Source organism: Blastomyces dermatitidis (genome assembly GCF_000003525.1).
Source record: "Blastomyces dermatitidis ER-3 genomic scaffold supercont1.9, whole genome shotgun sequence".
In the NCBI taxonomy this organism is placed as follows: domain Eukaryota; kingdom Fungi; phylum Ascomycota; class Eurotiomycetes; order Onygenales; family Ajellomycetaceae; genus Blastomyces; species Blastomyces dermatitidis.
Genome location: NW_025544782.1, coordinates 223,168 through 245,181, shown reverse-complemented (window position 1 = coordinate 245,181; position 22,014 = coordinate 223,168). Strand labels below are relative to the sequence as shown.

The 22,014-nt window shown below is 30.9% G+C and overlaps 1 protein-coding gene and 1 pseudogene across 3 annotated transcripts; both read right to left on the bottom strand.

Annotated features, from left to right (window-relative positions):
• Nucleotides 1–10,447: 10,447 nt before the first annotated feature.
• On the bottom strand, nt 10,448–10,536 carry BDCG_17555 (annotated as a pseudogene). The gene has a single exon. The product of its transcript is annotated as a tRNA-OTHER (tRNA).
• Nucleotides 10,537–15,170: 4,634 nt separating this feature from the next.
• On the bottom strand, nt 15,171–16,921 carry BDCG_07482. 2 transcript variants are annotated; one of them, XM_045423273.1, is made up of 4 exons: nt 16,371–16,893; nt 16,163–16,276; nt 15,962–16,055; nt 15,225–15,667 (listed from the first exon to the last, which is right to left on the bottom strand). In XM_045423273.1, exons 2-4 carry the CDS (start codon nt 16,262–16,264, stop codon nt 15,402–15,404), a joined length of 462 nt encoding a protein of 153 aa, XP_045278701.1. In that variant the 5' UTR covers nt 16,265–16,276; nt 16,371–16,893; the 3' UTR covers nt 15,225–15,401. The 2 variants fall into 2 exon arrangements, with proteins under 2 accessions (XP_045282168.1, XP_045278701.1); XM_045423272.1 differs by having other exon boundaries at nt 15,171–15,667; nt 16,163–16,921.
• Nucleotides 16,922–22,014: the final 5,093 nt, after the last annotated feature.

Below are 22,014 nucleotides of genomic sequence, written 5' to 3'. Positions count from 1 at the left end.
CTATTTCATTACACTTCATAGATTCCCATTCTCTCACCCCGAAGCTCCGATTCTCGGCTGCTGATTCTCAGCCGATCATAGATTCTTATTCTTCCGCCCCGAAGCTCTGATTCTCAGTCACTGATTCTCAGCTGAAAAACTCATGAAATTTCTATTCTTTCACTCTGAAGCTTCACTGTGTACACATATAAATATTCACTTCAATTACTGATTTCAACACTTTCTCTTTTTTTCTTCTCTAATGTTTTTCACTTTATTATATAAGATCTATAAATATTATACTGATCTATTTAGTGTAGATCTCTTACACTTGAAAAATATTTATCATCTTTTCATTAGAAATGATTATCTACTGAGATATCTGAATATGTAATAATGTATAAGAAATAGAGAAATAATTAAATAGTTAAGCAGATACTAAGTCTTAATTAGTTAAGTGAATACTGAGTCTTTAAATAGAAGCTTACTTATCAGTCACTCTGACTCTGTAATAAGATTTTATAAAGAGAATATCAGTGAAAGATCTAAGAGTTCTGATATCTTAGATATATAAGATATTTATACAATTACATTTCTTTCAATTTCACAGATATTATTAGACTGACTGTCAGAATTATGAATTTCACATTTAATCTCATTTAATCTGATCTCATACATTTCTTGGCATGAATTCTGCTGGGACTAGCTATTAAAAAAACAGATAAAGTGACTATATATCAGATCTTAAAATGAAATCATAACTTGAAAAAAATGAGAAAGTGATCTCATTTAATTTCATTTAGTCTCATTCTTGACATAAAGTTACTATTTTTAGACATTTTAAGGTTTTTTTTAGACTATTTTTAATTTTTTAAAAAGTAATGCTTTTTGATAACACTTAAATAAGATTTAAAGTCATTTAAAGCAATAAAAATAATTTAAATTGAGAAGTGAAAATCATGATCTCATTTGAAAAATGTGATAAAAGTAGACAGTAAGTCTCACTGAGACAGTATAAGACTACTATCTAATGTTAAAATCATGTAATGAGATCAGTCAAATTGGTAATGAGACTATTAAAAAATCTGGTCCTGGTTTCAGACATGATTACATAATCAGTCTAGATATTATATATCTGATAAATAATATAATCATGTCTAATAATAATATAAGAGAATTCTTGAATATGAGTATAGATATAGTATTATAGTGACTCTGAGTAATATTAAAATTACAATAATAATAAATAGCTGATATACATATAAATTAATAACATTAATATGAGAAAATTCAATGATTAACTTAACAAGGAATTTCTGCAATTTTAACACTGACAGAATTGAATATAAATATAATATAAATACTGAAGAAATGCTTAGATGCTTCTATATATTTTAATACTTTCAATCTCACTCTCTATTCATTATGAAGATTGAAAATGCTTGTAAAACTAAGTGTAGATAAAGATATTATCTGTGATAGACTGTGTCTGATCAATTATATAGACTATTCTGTTACACTTCATAGATTCTTCTGTTTCACTCTTGAACATGTACACTCTGATTCTCAGCCATTCTCAATTACTGATTCTCAGCCGCTATAAACATGTATAGATTCTTCCACTCTGAAGCTTCACTGTGTATATTACTATATATATGTATAAATATTCACTCTGATTGTCAATTTCTACACTTTCTCTTTCTTTCCTTCTCTAATGTTTTTCTCTTTGTTATATAAGACCTATATATTATATCAATCTATTCAGTGTAGGTCTTTTACACTATAAAAATATTCATTATCTTCTTATTAGAAATGATTATTCATGCATTATCTTCTCATTAGAAATGATTTTCCATTGAGATATCTAAACATGTAAATGACATGTAAGAAATAGAGAAACAGTTAAACAGTTAAGCAGACACTGAGTTCTCAAATAGTTCTCAGATAGAAGCTTGCTTATCAGTCACTCTGACTCTGTAACAAGATCTTACAAAGAGAGTAAGATCTTATAAGAGAATATCAGTGAAAGACCTGAGAGTTCTGACACTCAGATATATGAGAATATGATTATACTTCTTCAGATTTCACAGATATCATACATTCAATAAAATGATATAATTATGTCTAATAATAATATGAGAGAACTCTTGAGCGTGAGCATAGAGATAATATTACAGTAACTCTGAACAATGTTGAAATTACAATAATAACAGATAGCAGACATGTACAGAACTCAACAACTTCAATATAAAGAGATTCAATGATTAACTCATGTAATTTCAACATCTACAGAATTAAATATAAAAGTGTTGAAAGAATGCTTAGATACTTCTGTATATTTTAATACTTCTGATCTCACTCTCTACTCATTATAAAGAATGAAAATGCTTATGAAACTGAGTATAGATAAAGATGTCATCAGTTTATTAATTAATCAAGATTGATATATTCATGAACAATTGAAGAATCATATAAAACAGAAATTTCACTCATGAATAAAAGTATGTGAATCAGTGTTGTGAATACCTGATAATATCATGAGATATCTTGATATTCTGTTTCAAGACACTGTCATACAACAGAAAGTATTAGATTGATTACAGAGTACTTAACAGAGAAACACTTCTCTTATAATATTTATTCCTGACTTCAACACTAAGATTCTAGAAATAGATGATCAATCTTGAGAGAATTGAATGAAGATTAACATGCTTAAGAAGATATTAACTTTTAAACTCTTACAGATTGTTGTAAGTGTAGATAAAGATCAGACTTATAAAGACTTCTGCACACAGCTCTGAATATTAAATGACTGTTTTATCAAGCTCAAGAGTATACAGAACAGTGATAGAAGATATTACATTTCAGTGACTCATACACCTGCACTGAAGAACAGCAATGACACAGATATTATGAACTAAATAGATTCAAATGTCTATATATAAGCAAGAGTCTCTGCTATCTGAACAGACTTTCAAGTTTCTGAGATCACTTCTGAAGAAGTCACTGATTGATGTTAATGAGAAGTGTGTATTAACTGTAACTAATCAGAGTACATTGCTTTCAACTGCTGATTAATCTATGTGTCTTCACACTTGAGAGAAAGATCAGTGTCTTCTCATTCAAAGAATGAATCAGCATCTGTTCATGTCAATCACATTATATTAAAGAAAGATTCAGAAGATAATTATAAGAATACTCTGATGAAACAGGAAAAAGATTAGCTTCTATTCAAATTTATAAACAGAAGCTTGAAGAGGTCAGATGATAATAATTTAAAGAGAAAATGATAATGAATATAATTCTTATATCTACTGTGATTGATAATATGTATAATATGAAAGTCATAATAGACAGTGATCTATATTACTATGTAATGATAAAATCTTCAGTATATTTCTTTATCAAAACTCTGACTTCTTGCAGAATTTAATGATCTGAAAGATGTTTGTATCTGTTATATAATAAAACTAAACATAGATGTAAAAGAATATTAATATAAAGATATCTATATATATAAAATTAATAATCTCAATTATAATCTTATGTTAGAACTTATCTGACTATCTGAACAAGGCATCTTACTGAATGCTTAAAACAGAAGCTTGATATGATCTAATGATGATAGAATTCACAAAGATAATATTCACAAGACTATGAATCATACACAGAGCTCTGTCAATACTTATAAAATACTCTGAAAAAGAAGTTATCATTAAAATCACTGACAGAGTCACTGACAAGTTCACTGATAGTAGAATTATATATCAATCTATTCTGTCAGTCTGACTGATATCAAAACAGCTCTAGAAAAGTTATTCTGTGTTATAATAACAGATTCTTGTATAAAACTCTCTTAATAATATTATGAATATCTAGATATCTTTTAACAAGATAATATTATAAATATACCTCTCTTACAAGGTTCTGAAGTGAATCACAGTATTAAGTTAGAGAAAAAGAATGATAAGAACTCTGAACTGTTATAAGACTAGACTGGCCGCCGGGACCATGAATTTCACATTTGATCCCATTTGGTCTGGTCTCATACATTTCTTGGCGTGAATCCCGCTGGGACTGGCTATCAAAAAAACATGCAAAGTGACTATATATCAGATTTTAAAATGGGACCATGACTTGAAAAAAATGAGAAAGTGGTCCCATTTGATTCCATTTAGTCCCATTCTTGGCATAAAGTTACTATTTTTAGACATTTTAAGGTTTTTTTTAGACTATTTTTAATTTTTTAAAAAGTAACACTTTTTGATAACACTCAAATGAGATTTAAAGTCATTTAAAGCAATAAAAATAATTTAAATTGAGAAGTGGAAATCATGATCTCATTTGGAAAATGTGACAAGAGTAGACAGTAAGTCCCACTGAGACAGTATGAAACTACTATCTAATGTTAAAACCGTGTAATGGGATCAGTCAAATTGATAATGGGACTATCAAAAAATCTGGTCCTGGTCCCAGACACGGTCACACGGTCAGTTTATATAAGACTCTCTTTATAACATGTTCTGAGATGAACTTCTTCTTCTTTGAAAGACACTCAATGATCTGTTGAATAAAGAATTCATATATATTAGTAACTCTTTCATCACAGTCTCTATTCTCTTTGCAAAGAAATCAGATGAAGAACTTCAGTTCTGTGTGAATTATTGAGAATTGAACAGATTAATAAAGAAAGACTATTATTCTTTATCTCTTATCAATGAAACTCTAGCTCACATTGAACAAGCTCAATAATTTATAAAGTTAAATATTATCACTGTGTTTTATAAAATCTGTGTTACTGAAGAAGATAAGTGACTTACAGCATTCTGAACACAATATAATCTCTTTGAATAAGTAGTCACACTCTTTGAACTGATCAATGCTCTCAGTACATTTCAGAAGTATATCAACTGAGTACTCTGAGATTTTCTTAATGAGTTTGTATCTACTTATCTAGATAATATTCTCATCTTCACTGATGAATTCAGAAAAGAGTATCAAGAGTATGTATAAAGAGTATTATAATAACTATAAGAAGCAGAACTATCAATTGATATTGATAAATACGATTTCAAAGTTAAGAGTATTAAATACTTAGATTTCATCATAGAAGCTGATAAGAGAATTTGAATGAATTCTGAGAAGATCTCTGTCATTCTTGAATGAGAAGCTTCATATACTGTGAAAGATGTATAAAGCTTCATTGAATTCACTAACTTCTATTGACAATTTCTATAAAACTTCTCAGATATCATAAGATCACTTACAGAACTCACTAAGAAAAACTCAGTATTTCAATGATCAATGAATGCTGAAGCTGCATTTATATAGATAAAGAAGATGTTTATTAATACCTCTCTACTAATAATATTTAATTCTGATTATAAGATAGTTATTAAAGCTGATTTCTCTGACTATGTGATAGACAAAGTGATATTATAATATAATGATAAAGATATTCTATAATCATGTATTTTCATGTCTAAGAAACTGAGTACTGCTGAATGCAATTATAAGATCTATGATAAGAAACTTCTTACAATTGTACACTGTTTAGAAGAATAGAACTCTGAACTCTGAAGTATCTTCAAATTTAAAATAGTCACAGATTATAAGAATCTCAAATACTTCATAACTACTTATAAACTCACTGAATAACAGATGTAATGATCTGAGTTCTTAAGTCACTTTCATTTTATAATACACTACTGTTATGACAGCTAGAACTCAATGACAGATACCCTCTCATGACAAGAGTAAGATATGTTATTTAATGTAACAGATACTCACTGAATAAACTGAGAGCATCAGCTCTTGAATCTGAAGATACTAGTTAATCAAGATAAAACAGCTCATGACACTATATACTTCTCTGATTAGAACTGTTACTGATATCTCAACTTCTTCTGAATCTACATTAGATGAGCTATGACATACAGCAGCTTAAACTGATGAACTTCTTTAAACACTCATTAAAGCAGTATAATAAGAAGCACTCTGATTTCTCTCAGAATTATGTGTAAGAATCAACATCTCAGAATGTTCAATTGATGATAATAATACTCTATAATTTCATGAATGATACTGAGTCTCTCACTCTGAACTCTTACATATCTGAATAATGTAAGAGATGTATGATTCATATATCACTGATTATTCAGACTGTGAATAACTGTATAGAATGATCTTCTAAGAGTTCTATTAATCTAAGATATTAAACAGTATCAGATGCTTTTTCTGAAACTGTAATTACTATTCTTCTATTATCTTATGAAAGAATCATAGAAGAGATCTACTGAAATTACTTAATATTTCTGATAGAATCTGATAAGATGTAGTAATTGACTTCACTATTAATTTATCTGAGAGTAAGAATTGTAGAAACATTCTGATCATTATTAACTGACTAAGTGAAGATGTAATATTGAAATCTTGTAATAAGATGAATACTGAACAAGTTACTGAAGTCTTCTTACAGAGTTCATTCTATCAGATATATAAGTTACTGAGATTAATAGTATCAGATCAGAGTCATTAATTTATAAGTACTCTCTGAATAAGAATCTGTCAAGTTCTCAAGATTATATACTATCTGTTAACTATCTATCATTCTGAGATTGGTAATACATTAGAACAGATAATTCAGACTGTAAAGAACTATCTTTATAAGTTCTATAATTATCTATAAGATGATTGATATAATCTGCTTCTACATGCAGAATCACTATCAATAAACGAGATGTTATTTTAACAGATATAAGTCTGTTCTTTCTTACATATAATTATCATATGAAAGTGTTAAATCTTCTAGAGATCACACAGTTCATATTAAATCTCTGCAGTTTAATTTAAATCACTGATAATATAGTAATAAAGCTCTGAGATATCTATAACTGAGCAGAGATCTTCATGATAATTATAAAACAAGATTAAGAAGATTAAATTAATATCTGATGAGATTTCACAGAGCAGTAAAAGATAGAAGATCTTGTATGATTGAATCTTAAGAATATATGAATTATATATTCATCTCATATACTAGATTATCATCATATCAGATATAAAGTGATAGAAGTTCTAGATAGTCATAACTACTATCTTAACATATTATCAGAAATTCATAATGTATTTCATACAAGCTTGCTCTGCTGTACTGCTACTAATCTATTCTCTTCTTAACTGACTTCTGACTGACAGTTATCAGACATCATAGAAGAAGATAATAAACTTGAGTAAGAGATTAAGAATATTCTTGATAAGAGATTCTATAGCTATAATCAGTAATATCTTATGAAATGAGTCAGCTATGATTAACTGATCTAAACTCTGAGTTCTGTGTTATTTAAAACAGCAGTTCTTGACTGATGAGAACTGCTTCTGAAAGAGAGAGACTAATATGACAGACTGTGTCTGATCAATTATATAGACTATTCTGTTACACTTCATAGATTCTTCTGTTTCACTCTTGAACATGTACACTCTGATTCTCAGCCATTCTCAATTACTGATCCTCGGCCGCTATGAACATGTATAGATTCTTTCACTCTGAAGGTCCACTGCGTACATTATTACATACATGTATAAATATTCACTTTGATCACTGATTTCTACACTTTCTCTTTCTTTTCTTCTCTAACGTTTTTCTCTTTGTTATATAAGACCTATATATTATACCGATCTATTCGGCGTAGGCCTCTTACATTATCAGTTTAGTAACTAATTAAGATTGATATATCAATAATCAATTAAAAGATCATATGAGACAGAAGTTTTATTTATAAATGAAAGTATGTAAATCAGTGTTATAAATGTCTGATAATATCATCAAATATCTTGATATTCTGTTTCAAGACACTGCTATGCAACAGAAAGTATTAAATTGATTACAGAGTGCTTAACAGAGAAACACTTCTCTTATAACATTTATTTCTAACTTTAACACTAAGATTCTAGAAGCAGATAATCAATCTTGAGAGAATTGAATAAAGATTAGCATGCTCAAGAAGATATTAACTCTCAAACTCTTACAGATTCTCATAAGTATAGATAAAGACCTGACTTATAAAGACTTCTGCATACAACTCTGAATATTAAATAATCATCTTATCAAGCTTAAGAGTATACAGAATAGTAATAGAAGATATTACACTTCAGTCACTTATATATCTGTACTGAAGAATGACAATGCAGATATTATGAATTGAGTGAACTTAAATATCTATATATAAACAAGAGTTTTCACTGTCTGAACAGACTTCTGAGTTTCTGAGATCACTTCTAAAGAAGTCATTAACTGATATTAATATGAGATGTATATCAACTGTAACAGATCAGAATACATCACTTTCAACTACTAATCAGTCTTTATATCTTCTTACTCAAGAGAAAGATCAGTGTCTTCTCACTTAAAGAATGAATCAGTATCTGTTCACATCAATCACATTACATTGAGGAAAGATTCAGAAGATAACTATGAGAATACTCTGATAAAATAGAGAAAAAATTAGCTTCTGTTCAAATTTATAAACAGAAGCTTGAAAAGATTAGATAATAATAATTTAAAGAGAAAATAATAATAAATACAATTCTTATATCTACTGTAATTGATAATATGTATAATATGAAAGCCATGATAGATAGCAGTCTATGTTATTATATAATGATTAAATCTTCAGTTATAAGATATTATAATCTTCAGTGTATCTTCTTATTAAAACTCTGACTTCTTACAGAATTTAATGACTTAAAACATGTTTGTATCTATTACATAATGAAGTTAAATATAGATATTGAAGATTATTAACATGAAGATATCTATGTATATAAAGTTGATAATCTTAATTATAATTTTATATTAGAACTTGCCTGACTATCTGAACAAGGCATCTTATTGAATACTTGAAACAGAAGCTTGATATTCTCTAATCATAATAGAATTTATGAAGATGACATTCACAAAATCATGAATCTGACACAGATTTCTGTTAATACTTATGAAATACTCTGAAAAAGAAGTCACTGATAGTAAAACTATATCTCTTATCTCTCATTAATAAAACTCTAGCATGAATCAGATGAGCTCAATGATTTACAAAGCTAGATATTATTACTGTGTTTTATAAGATTTGTATCACTGAAGAAGATAAATGACTTACAGTATTCTGAACATATTATAGTCTCTTTGAATAAATAGTCACACTTTTTGAACTGACTAACATCTTCAGTATATTTCAGAAGTATATCAACTGAGCACTCTGAAATTTTCTTAATAAGTTTGTATCTACTTATCTAGATAACATTCTCATCTTCACTGATAAATTCAGAAAAGAGTATCAAGAGTATGTATGAAGAGTATTATAACAACTATAAGAAGCAGAACTATTAATTGATATTAATAAGTGTGATTTTAAAGTTAAGAGTACTAAATACTTAGATTTCATTATAGAAGCTAATAAGAGAATTTGAATAAATTCTGAGAAGATCTCTGTTATTCTCAAATAAAAAGCTTCACATACTGTGAAAGATGTACAAAGCTTTATTGAATTCACTAACTTCTATCAGTGATTTATATAAAACTTCTCAGATATTGTAAGATTACTTACAGAACTCACTAAGAAAGACTCAGTATTTCAATAATCAGTGAATACTGAAGCTGTATTTATAGAGATAAAGAAGATGTTTATTAATACTTCTCTACTGATAATATTTAATTCTGATCATGAGATAGTTATTGAAGCTAATTTCTCTAACTATGTGATAAAAGAAGTGATATTGTAATATAATAATGAAGATATTCTAAAATCATATATCTTCATATCTAAGAAACTGAGTTCTGCTACTGAATGCAATTATGAGATCTATGATAAGAAACTTCTTACAATTATACACTGTCTAGAAGAATGAGACTCTGAACTTCAAAGTGTCTTCAAAGTTGAGATAATCATAGATTATAAGAACTTTAAATACTTTATAATGATTTATAAACTTGTTGAATAATAGATACAATGATTAAAGTTTCTAAGCTGTTTTCATTTTATAATACACTACTGCTCTGATAGTCAGAACTTGATAACAGATACTCTCTTATAATGAGAATAAGATATATTATCTGATGTGACAGATACACACTGAATGAATTAAGAACATCAACTCTTGAATCTGAAGATATTAGTTAATTATAATGATTATTATTATTATTATTATTCTTCCATTATACTCATATGCAAGCGGAGCTTATGATGAGTCCTTGCGTGATGTTAAATACAGGCCAAGTGTTGGTTATACAGGAGGAAATACAGGTGTTGAGACCACGCCAAGATAACAAGAACATAGGAAAATACAAAGGAGTGACAATTAGATACATGCGATAATAACTTCCCAGCCCAGGAACATAGAGCGATTCATTGGAGCGATTTGTACACCTCTGTATTTATTAGGAACCTGAGGTGCTTGAGTTCCGGATTTAATGTATCCCCTGCGGGTTTCGAACCCACGCGCCTTGGTTTCCCACGCCAAGGCGCTACCAGGTGGCCGCATTAACCATTCGGCCACCGGGGCGTTAATTATAATGAGATCAATTATAACACTATATATACTTCACTGATCAGAACATTCTCTGAATCTACACTGAATGAATTGTAGTATATAACAGCTTAAACTGATAAACTTCTTCAAGTACTCACTGAAGCAGTATATTAAGAAGTAATCTGATTTTTCTCAGAACTATATATAAGAATTGATATCTCAGAATATTCAATTGATAACAATAATACTCTACAATTCTATGAATAATACTGAGTCTCTCACTCTGAACTCTTACACATCTGAATAATATAAGAGATGTATGATTTGTATATAACTGATTATTCAGACTGTGAATAACTGTATAGAATAATCTCTCAAGAGTTCTACTGATCTGAGATATTAAACAGTATCAGATGCTTTGTCTGAAACTGTAATCATTATTCTTTCATCATCTTATGAAAGAACTGTAGAAAAGATCTGCTGAAATCACTTAATATTTCTAATAGAATTTAATAAGATGTAGTAATTAACTTCACTGTTAATCTCTCTGAGAGTAAAGATTATAGAAATATTCTGATCATCATGAATTAATTAAGTAAAGATATAATATTGAAATCTTGTAATAAAATGAATACTGAACAAGTCACTGAAGCTTTTCTACAGAGCTTATTCTATCAGATATATGAGTTACTGAGATCTATAGTATCAGATAAGAACTGTTAATTTATAAGCACTCTCTGAATAAGAATCTGTCAAGTTCTTAAGATTATATATTATCTATTAACTGTCTATCACTCTGAGATTGATGATACATCAGAATAGATAATTCAGACTGTAAAGAATTATCTTTATAAGTTCTGTAATTACTTATAAGATGATTGATATAATCTTCTTCTATATACAGAGATTACTATTAATGATTAAGACACTGTTTTAATAGATATAAGTCTGTTCTTTCTTATATACAGTTATTACATGAAGATGTTAGATCTTCTAAAGATTATACAGTTCACACTGAATCTCTACAGTTCAATTCAGATCACTGATAATATAGTAATAAAACTCTGAGATACTCATGATTAAGCAGAAGTCTTCATAATAAGTGTTAAACAGAATTAAGAAGATTAAATCAATGTTCACTAAGACTCTGCTGAATAATATAAGATAGAAGATCTAGTATAATTGAATCTTAAGAATATATGAATCATATATTTATCTCATACACTAGATTATCATTATATCAGATATAAAGTGATAGAAGTTCTAGATAGTTATAACTACTGTCTTAACACATTATCAGAGATTTATAATATCTTTTATACAAGCTTACTTCACTGCACTATCACTGATCTGTTCTCTTTTCAACTGACTTTCAACTGACAACTGCCAGGAATCATAGAAGAAGATAATGAGCTTGAGTGAGAGATTGAAGATATTGTCAATGAGAGATTACACAGCTGCAGTTAATAATATCTCATGAAATAAGTCAGTTATAATTAACTGATTTAGACTTTAAGTTTCATATTATCTGAAACAGCAGCTCTTGACTGATAAGAACTGCTTCTGAAAGAAATAAACTAATATGACAGACTGTGTCTGATCAATTATATAGACTATTCTATTACACTTCACAGATTTCAACTACTTCATTCTTAAATATATACACTCTGATTCTCAGTTATTCTTAATTGTCAATTCTTAGCTGCTATAAATATATACACTCTGATTCTCAGTCATTCTCAATCACTGATTCTCAGTTATTATAAACATGTATAGATTCTTTCACTCTGAAGCCTTATCATATATGTTATTACATACATATATAAATATTCACTTTAATTGCTAATTCTTATACTTTCTCTTTCTTTTCTTCTCTAATGTTTTTCTCTTTATTATATAAGATCTATCAATATTATACTGATCTATTCAGTGTAGACCTTTTATAAATATAATCAGTCAAATTAATAATGAGATTATTAAATATTCTAATTCTGATCTCAGATATAATTACACAGTCAGTCTAATCTCTATAATACTGTGATAATATATATTAACTGATTTCATATTTTTTAGCAGTTTCAGTGTAATTAGAGATTAATTTCATATTTAAATTATTAATTACTGCTTATATAACTGCTTCATAGTATATATTGTAAGTATTTGAAGATGAATGAAAAAATAAAGATTGAGTAAATATTAAGTATAAGTAGACTGATTATATAACTGTGTCTGAAACTAGAATCAGAATATTTAATAGTCTTATTATTAATTTAACTGATTTTATTACACAGTTTTAACATTAGATAGTAATTTCATACTGTCTTAGACTCTCAGTAAGACTTACTATCTACTCTTATTACATTTTTTAAACAAGATCATGATTTTCACTTCTTAATTTAAATTATTTTTATTACTTTAAATGACTTTAAATCTTATTTAAGTATTATTAAAAAGCATTACTTTTTAAAAAATTAAAAATAGTTTAAAAGAAATCTTAAAATGTCTAAAAATAGTCACTTTATATCAAGAATGAGACTAAATGAAACTAAATGAAACTACTTTCTTATTTTTTCTAAGTCATAGTCTTATTTTGAGATCTGATATATAGTTACTTTTCATGTTTTTTTAATGATTAGTCTCAGCAGGATTCACATCAAGAAATGTATGAGACCAGACCAAATGGGACCAAACATGAAATTCATGGTCCCGGCGGCCAGTCTAGGTGTAAGCTGGCATTGGGTGGTTGATCACGTTACAAAGCATTAATAAATGAAAAAGAGAGATATTTAAGATCACTGACTCTCAATCACAAAAACATGCAGTATCATAGTGTAGTGTATGTAATATCATTTAATATACTGCTCATACATGCTCTAAGCATATACAAAATAATTGATAATACAAATTTGTTAATTTTTTTATGGTAATTGAGACTTTGAAGACTTCTCACTGTATGATAGGTGAGAACTGTCCAGCTTGCTTGTGTGTCTGACTCGCTTGTGGATTGCATTACTGTCTCCTTCTATCATTGCTTTAGAATATCCGTTTATGATGCCTTCGCCTGCAAATTGAATATCTCACCTAGCCTGGCACCGCAGATGTCCTTGACTCAGCAATCGCGGACTTCTATGGTAGCATTCTTTCCCGCAAGTATCTATGCGATGGCATCTCAGCTAACATTCTCCTTCCTTGTAGATATAATTCGTCTGTCATTGGGGAATTCGCATGTGAACGGAGATCTTGAACACGAGATGCCATGCGGATATAGAGATTTAATATTATCGGATGGCCTTCTTCATGAAACACAGGCCATGATTCGTGAAATTGAATAACAGCAAGGGCCACTCATTGATGGAAGAAAACAGAAAGCAAATCAACCCGGGCTATTTGCTGTAATTGGGAGGGAATGCTGCGATCACGAACGAAAAACCTTGAAAAGGCCATGGTTGAAACCAGATATACACTCCACGAACTCCACGATCCCATCATCCGCGCCATGGCAAGGCTGGTACAAGGGCGTCATCATTTCCTGCATGATGATCTGTAGCAACAGCACCGAATCAGCACCGCAGGAGCTGGAAGACCGCACATGTCAACCGTCCACACCAGAATCGCGCCAGCAGAGGCACTGCAACCCGTTGTGTTCAGATTGGCCATCGCGGAGAGGAGCAGCATCGGCCCTCGCCGTAGGGTATTTCTTCTCGTTCGATGCGGCTCTCCGTTTCTAGGGCGCCAGATGCCATGGCTCCATTTGTCGCTAGCGCATCTAGGGAACCAGCGGGGTCAACAAGGTGGTGTGGGCTTCTGTACATAACTGAGAACTTTCCGTCCATACAACTCCCAAATCTATATTAATCCCCAAGGGGCTCCCCCAATATGCCAATCGCTGTTTTGTACCAGGCAAAGATCCCTTGTCCAACGAACCCGAGTTGTATAATACATACTACAGGTTGAAATAAATAAACGCGGTCTCCGGAGAGCAGCAGAAGTTACTACACCGCATCACGAAGCAACCATGCCGTCAACACCTACAGTTCGCTCCTCCGCAATCGCATTTTTATTCTCCCAGCTCCTCTTGTCGGGACGTATTGGCAACTCCGACTGCATGTCCTAAGATCACTTTCGACCTGTTTAATCAGGTTGATACATATCAGGGATGGAGATACCAGAGCCTTTTCCCTCGACGCACACTCGCCGTATTGTGACTACTATAACTACTATTTTTCAATCTTTCAAGTTCTTCTTTTTTTCGCATTTGCTGGCATCGTCCCGGATTCTTCCAAGGGCTAGGACCTCAACTCAAATGTGAGAGTGGCGAATGGGTTTCCACTAGTCCAGGTATGCTGGCATTAAATTCCCTTTTCTCGCACTGCATTACAAATAACTATGATAGAGCTCATATCCTTCTTCTTTTTCTTCCCTCCATAAATTTGTTACTAACTTCGTTGTGTTACTTGTTGCATAGCTGGCTCTGGATCCTCATGCCCAAAAACCGGTATCAAGTCCTTGCCTAAGCTGTAACTGTACAGCGTGCCTCTAAGAGATCTTGATGGAGAAGGCAGGTGAAGGGTGGAATTTCTACCAATGGCATTTTGTATTTATTTGATGGTATACAGTTTCTTGATTAAGCAACTCACCAAAGGTATGGTTTCAACAATGTGATGAGGGGCTAGAAATCATACTCTGAAGTAATGAGAGGGAAGTAATCAAGCAGCCTACGGAATCTACCTAAAAATGTCATCCATTGTTAATGACTCCAAAAAATAATTAGAGATATATATTAAACAACTAAACCAGTTTGCAGAACAAGAACTGAACCAAGAATACATCAGACATCAGCGACTCGGCCAGCCGGTTTATAAGGAATAAATGAAGCGCTGTGTGAAGAGACACCATAATCAGTGAACCATCAACGGTGTAGTTAGAATAAATAGCCCTCCAATGAAGAGTAGCGGAGCTTTTAGGCCAGTGGGAGCCATTGACTGGACAACCACAGCCCCCCCTCCTCCCTTACCCTTACCATCGCTCTTCTTGGGACTCTTGAATTTGAACTTTTTCTTGGACAACGTCTTGCTCTCCGTTAACTCCTTTTCATCCTTCTTCTTGTCTTCGCTCTTCTTTTTTTCGGGTTTGTCTTTAGGTTTTTTGTCTTTAGACTTTTTGTCTAGGAAGATATAAAACGTCAGCTTTGGAATGATACTAATATAGACAGCTTGAAAGGCGAGAAGGAGCTGTGATCTGTGGAGAAGCGGAAATGAAAACTGAAAATAAAAAAGTAAAAGTGCTGTCTAAAATATGTACATATCATAGGGAGCACAAATGCAGTTTATATGAGAAACTGATGTGATACGAAAGACAGCGAATCAAAGGATTAAGGAGCGGAGCATCGTCCAAGCTCATCCGAAGAACTTAGACAGCTAAAAGAGCCCAGTCTATAACTTTTACTAAGCTGAATTACCTTTATCACCACCCTTCTTTACTTTATCAAAGATGTTCTTGAACTTCCCAAAGCCCCGAGCAGAAATATTCGGGAGTGCTTCATCGACCGTAACCTAGATTGTCATCAGCACCAATACGGTGGTACAGGAATATAAAGCTGATAGAGATGATATGTATGCCGTATGTGAACAGTACAAGAGGTGAGAAGAAGTGGACAAACCTCTTGGGTTGTTGGGGACAGATTAGCTTGAGTGGGTGGAGAGATAGACTGCCCTACAGCAGAGGCTGTGAGAAAGGCAAAGAGTACAGGGAGGATCTTCATTTTGACTGTCTGCTGCAAAGAATAGATGAGTCTATGAAATGATTGCCGCTCGACTCTCAGTGGAGAATTAGTTGGTGTTGGCTTCAGCAGGGAGAGAAAAGCGCACAGATAAGATTTTGAAGCCCGAGGGGGAGGGTAGAAAAAATGATGAGAGCAAGACAAAAAATCACAATCATGATGTCCCTTTTTTATAAGGCAACATGGTTGGAGACTCTAATACTGAACAACCATCCATCTCCTTTGGTTGGCATCATTCGGGTTTCTTCCTGTCAGCGTAGCGGACAAAGAATCCCAACATGAGGATGTCAGATCAAGTTGGGTAAAACCCAACGTGCAACTTGCGGCTCTGCTGGGGGTAAAAGTCTCTCAAACCTGGCTGAATCTGTTCCCGCATAGCCTGGTGGAAGAAAATATAACAATGATAAAAAATAATCACGCATATAGCCTGGTGGAAAGTGGAAAGTCGCGACAATGTCAGCCGCAGAACGTCTTTGTCTCCCGATTTCTGGGAAGTAGAAGTATGTGAATATTAGTTGGATAACTAGCGACCAGTGGGATGAATCAGCTTGGAAAATACCCCAGAACTTCAGAAGACATACTATCCGCCAAAGTCATGGCACGGTTTGTTCTTCAGAAGACATAATAGTTGAAGCCAGCATGCGCGTTAGTTCAGGCAAACTTGTAACATAACCAACCACCCAACACCCGCCCAATGTTCATTATTTCATCCATCTTCAAACATTCACAATATGCATCATGAAGCAGTTATACAAGCAGCAATTGATAATTTGAACATACAATTGATTTTTAATTACACTGAGACTGCTAAAAAAATGTGAAATCAGTTAATATATATTATCACAGTGTTATTGAGATATTCAAATATCAAGAAAACAAGCTCTACTCTCTATAAAAATCTCATAAATTAGAAAAAGATCAAGATATTAATTCAATTAAAGATTTGATATAATATCTGATTCTGATATTCTGATAAATGATATTATAAATAAATAAAATAAGTTTTATACTATAATATTGTAAGAGGCCTATGCTGAACAGATCAGTATAATATTGATAGATCTTATATAATAAAGAGAAAAATATTAGAGAAGGAAAGAAAGAGAAAGTGTGAGAATAAGTGATTGAAGTGAATATTTATATACATATATAATAGTGTACACAGTGAAGCTTCAGAGCAGAAGAATCTATATATATTTATAGCAGCTGAGAATCAGTAATTGAAAATAACTGAGAATTAGAGTATAGTGTATATATTTGAGAATGAAGCAGTTGAAATATGTGAAGTGTAATAAAATAGTCTATATAATTGATTAGACACAGTCTGTTACATTAGTTCTCTCTTTTCAGAAGCAGTTCTCATTAGTCAAGAGCTGCTGTTTTAGATAATACAGAACTCAGAGTTTAGATCAGATAATTATATCTGATTTATTTTATAAGATATTATAAGCTGCAGCTGTGAGATCTCTTATCAAGAATATTTTTAATCTCTTACTTAAGCTTATTATCTTCTTCTATAATGTCTAGCAGCTGTCAGTTAAAAGTCAGTTAAGAAGAGAACAGATCAGTGATAGTATAGCAGAGTAAGCTTATATAAAAGATATTATAAATCTCTGATAATATATTAAAATAGTAGTTATAACTATCTAGAACTTCTATCACTTTATACTTAATATAACAGTAATTCAGTATATGAGATAAATATATGATTTATATATTCTTAAGATTTAATTATATCAGATCTTTTATTTTATATTATTCAGCAGAGTCTCAGTGAATATTAATTTAATCTTCTTAATTCTGTTTAGTATTTATTATAAAGACTTCTACTTAATTATAGATATCTCAGAGTTTTATTACTATATTATCAGTGATCTAAATTAAACTGTAGAAGTTCAGTATAAAATATATAATCTCTAAAAGATTCAGTACTTTTATATAATATCTGTATATAAGAAAGAACAGGCTTATATCTATTAAAACAGTATCTTAATCATTGATAGTAATCTCTATATATAGAAAAAGATTATATTAATTATCTTATAAGTAATTATAGAATTTATAAAGATAATTCTTCACAGTCTGAATTATTTATTCTGATATATTATCAGTCTCAGAGTAATAGATAGTTAATATATAGTATATAATCTTAAGATCTTAACAGATTCTTATTTAAAGAGTACTCATGAATTAACAGCTCTGATTTAATATTATAGATCTCAGTAATTTTATGATTCGGAAGAACGTACGACTGTCGGATAATACCGCGGCCGCTTCCGAACTACTAGCGTACGCGTACGAGTGTAAAGGGGCCATAGCAGCCGCTAATTAAATTAGTGTATGATATTACAATATATAAGAAGCCGGTGTACACCTGTAATCATATACTGACTTAAGCAATCTTTGAATCACATCTGATAGCATGTCTAAAAATCAGTGAGAAGTGCAGGCTTCTTCAGAATGTGATAATTCTGTCTACAAAGTGATTTGTAATTATCATGCCAGTGTGATTCTAGAATGTCTCAAAAGATAGTGTATAAATAGCAGTGAGCAGAAGAGCATTCAATTGATACTGCTTTGCTTATTAAGAAAAAACTTCATGCTCAGATAAATGCCATATATGAAATGCAAATGAATGAGATATGAGAAAGAAATGAGAGTGATGAATCAGATTCAAAGAAGATCACTCTTCACTTAAAGAAATAAAAGAAGAGATGATCATCACCAGAGTTATACAATGATAACAGAAATCATATAACAATATAGTGATAGAATGATATAGTGATATAATAATACAGTAATATAGTGATATAATAATACAAGTAATATAATAATAGACATTATATAATCAATCAGAAATCACTGAAATGAATATCTTCTCTAGTTAATATAAACAACATTCTTCTCTGCTACCTGAATCAGAAGATATGTAGAACCTCTCAGAGAGTTTACTCAAAGTAGTAAGAAAAGTGACTGAGATTATCAAACTGAAATCAAAGCTTTATACACATACAAGAATTCTAAACAAGATTGAGACCTTGTGTATGCAGTGACAGACTGAGACAGAAGTCAAATAACAATTGATATTCACTGCAGATCAAGTATTCACTATGAAGAGCTTCACTGACACAATCATCATTATTAATAAGAATAGAGAAAATCAGATCTTAGGCCTGCAGTAGAAGATTGAACATTTACACAGATAGATAACTATATCAAATCTGAAGATTTCATCATAATTATTCACAATCTCTTCAGAAGCATATATATCATTGAAGATCACTGTGCAGAATGAGAATCTGAGTATGAAATACATCAAGCTAAGAGATCTGCTGAAGCTATCAAGTTTCAATGATGACTGAAAAAATGATACTGCAATCAGCTGGCTAAGTCAGATATAATTATATTATCAGATTGAACATGAACTCACAGACAGACAGTCAATGAAATTTTAACAAGTTTTAAGATCTGTTATATTTCTACATGAAAAAGTGAAGTCATTATAAATGACTGATGAAAAGATGAATCTCATAGACTCAGAGCAATATTCATTCTCATGAATATGAAATGAGTTTTTCAAATGAATCTTGCACAAGTTTGAGAAAGTGAATATATAAGATAAGTATTATGAATGCTTCACTGAGTGTAGATAAGTGAGTAATCTTATATTATACTTCACACACTTCAGCTTACACTATCTTGTGTTGAATGAAGAGCTTTTAACATCTTTCTATTTATAGATCTTCATTCATGATCTTATATCTGAGTTGAGAGCAGAATGAAAATGCTTAATCTCATAGCCAGGCACAGTGAAGAAAGTATACAATATTCTCATTATACAGAAATAAATAAGTCAACTGTAACAGAAAATACTGTAATCAAGTATATCTCAGTGAAGAACAGATAATCAGACTTCTATAACACAAGTTATATATCTGAATGTGATGAATCTAGATCTGAATGCTATTACTAAAGCACTGAATTCTCTGAAAAAGAGATTCTCTGAGTGAAAATCTTGATATTATGAGCATCAAGCTTGCTTCAACTGTAGATGTCAAAATCATGATACAAAAGATTACACTCAGTGTGCACAGTCAAGAGAAGCAAGAGAGTTAAAAAACTAACAGAATCAGTGAGCTCAGAGACACTCACTAATATTCTATGAAAAGTCTTCAAAGTGAAAGAGATGCTCATATTAGATGACTCTCTGAATTCTATAAATATCAAGAGAAAGCAGGCTTCTGACTGAGATACAGATGAGAATGAAGTGAATACTCATCTTAATACCTTGAGACCTGAAATGTTAATGTATAAGAGACACTTGAGTAAGAATTAAGAGATGACTGTAAAAGTGTTAGTAGATATAGAAGCTTCTACACAATATATTAATAATTATATGATTCAAAGATTAAAAGAGATTCACTGAGTGAAGAATCTCTGATATATAAGATTATCTGATAACTGATATCTGATATCACCTGCAAAAGTAAGAGTTCTCTTACACTTCAGAGAATGATCTTGCTATATTTGAGTGTGAGAGCTGCAGAACATAAAATATAATCTTTTTCTCAGACTTAATTAATTTTAAAGATTCAATCTGCAGATTCAATGATGTACATGTCATATGCAGTTAACTAATAGAAAGAAAATGATTCATATAATTCTATCAACTGATATGAGAAGAACATTTCATATCTCTGATATAGAAGAATTAAATCTGCTTATATATTAATAAGCAAAGAGAATAATTTACAAGACCTCATCTGAAAGCATTCTGTATGTCATACAGAATCTGAAAGTGAAGAAAACCAAGATAAAGAATATATAAGAGAATAAGTATATGAAGAAGCTTCTGAAGAAGTATAGAAAGGTCTTCTGAACAGATCTTTTATCAGAATTGCTGCCAGAATAAGGATTTGTATATAAGATTGACACAGGGAATGTAAAACCAGTCAATCAGAATATGTATTCTCTGTCACAAATGCATCTCAAAGAACAGAAGTGTCAGATCACAGACCTTCTAGAATGTAGTCTTATACAACTCTTATCAAGTGTATGAGGCTTTTCAGTTCTATTTGTGAAAAAGATAGATAAAGAGTGATGAATGTGTATCAATTATCAAGCACTTAATAAGCTTATGATCAAGAATGAATATTCACTGTCACAGATTCAATAACAGTTGAATACAGTCAGAAACATCTGATATCTATCAAAGATCAATCTTCTCTCAGAATACTGACAGATCTGTGTAGATAAACTGTCAGTCTCACAAACCATGTTTAATATATAATGAGAGAAGTTTGAATTTCTGATAATATCATTCAGTCTGACAAATGCACCTATCATCTTTCAAATGATGATGAATATAATTCTTCATAAACAGAATAAAACCTCATATCTTATATATCTCAATGACATTCTAGTCTTTTCAAACTCATATAATGAACATCTGAAGCATCTCAATGAAGTGCTTATAACTCTGACAGAGTATAAGCTCTACATCAAATTAATCAAGTGTGTGTTTGAAACAGAAGAGTTGAAGTTTATAGAATATGTAGTAAGTGATGACTGTATACACCTCATTTCAGAGAAATTGAATGTCATAGTGAATTAACTGTGACTGAGAAATATACATTATATACAACAGTTTCTTGAGTTGGTCTCATATTACTGCAGATTTATCAAGGATTTTACATAAATATCTATATCACTCTCAGATCTCTTAAGAGAAA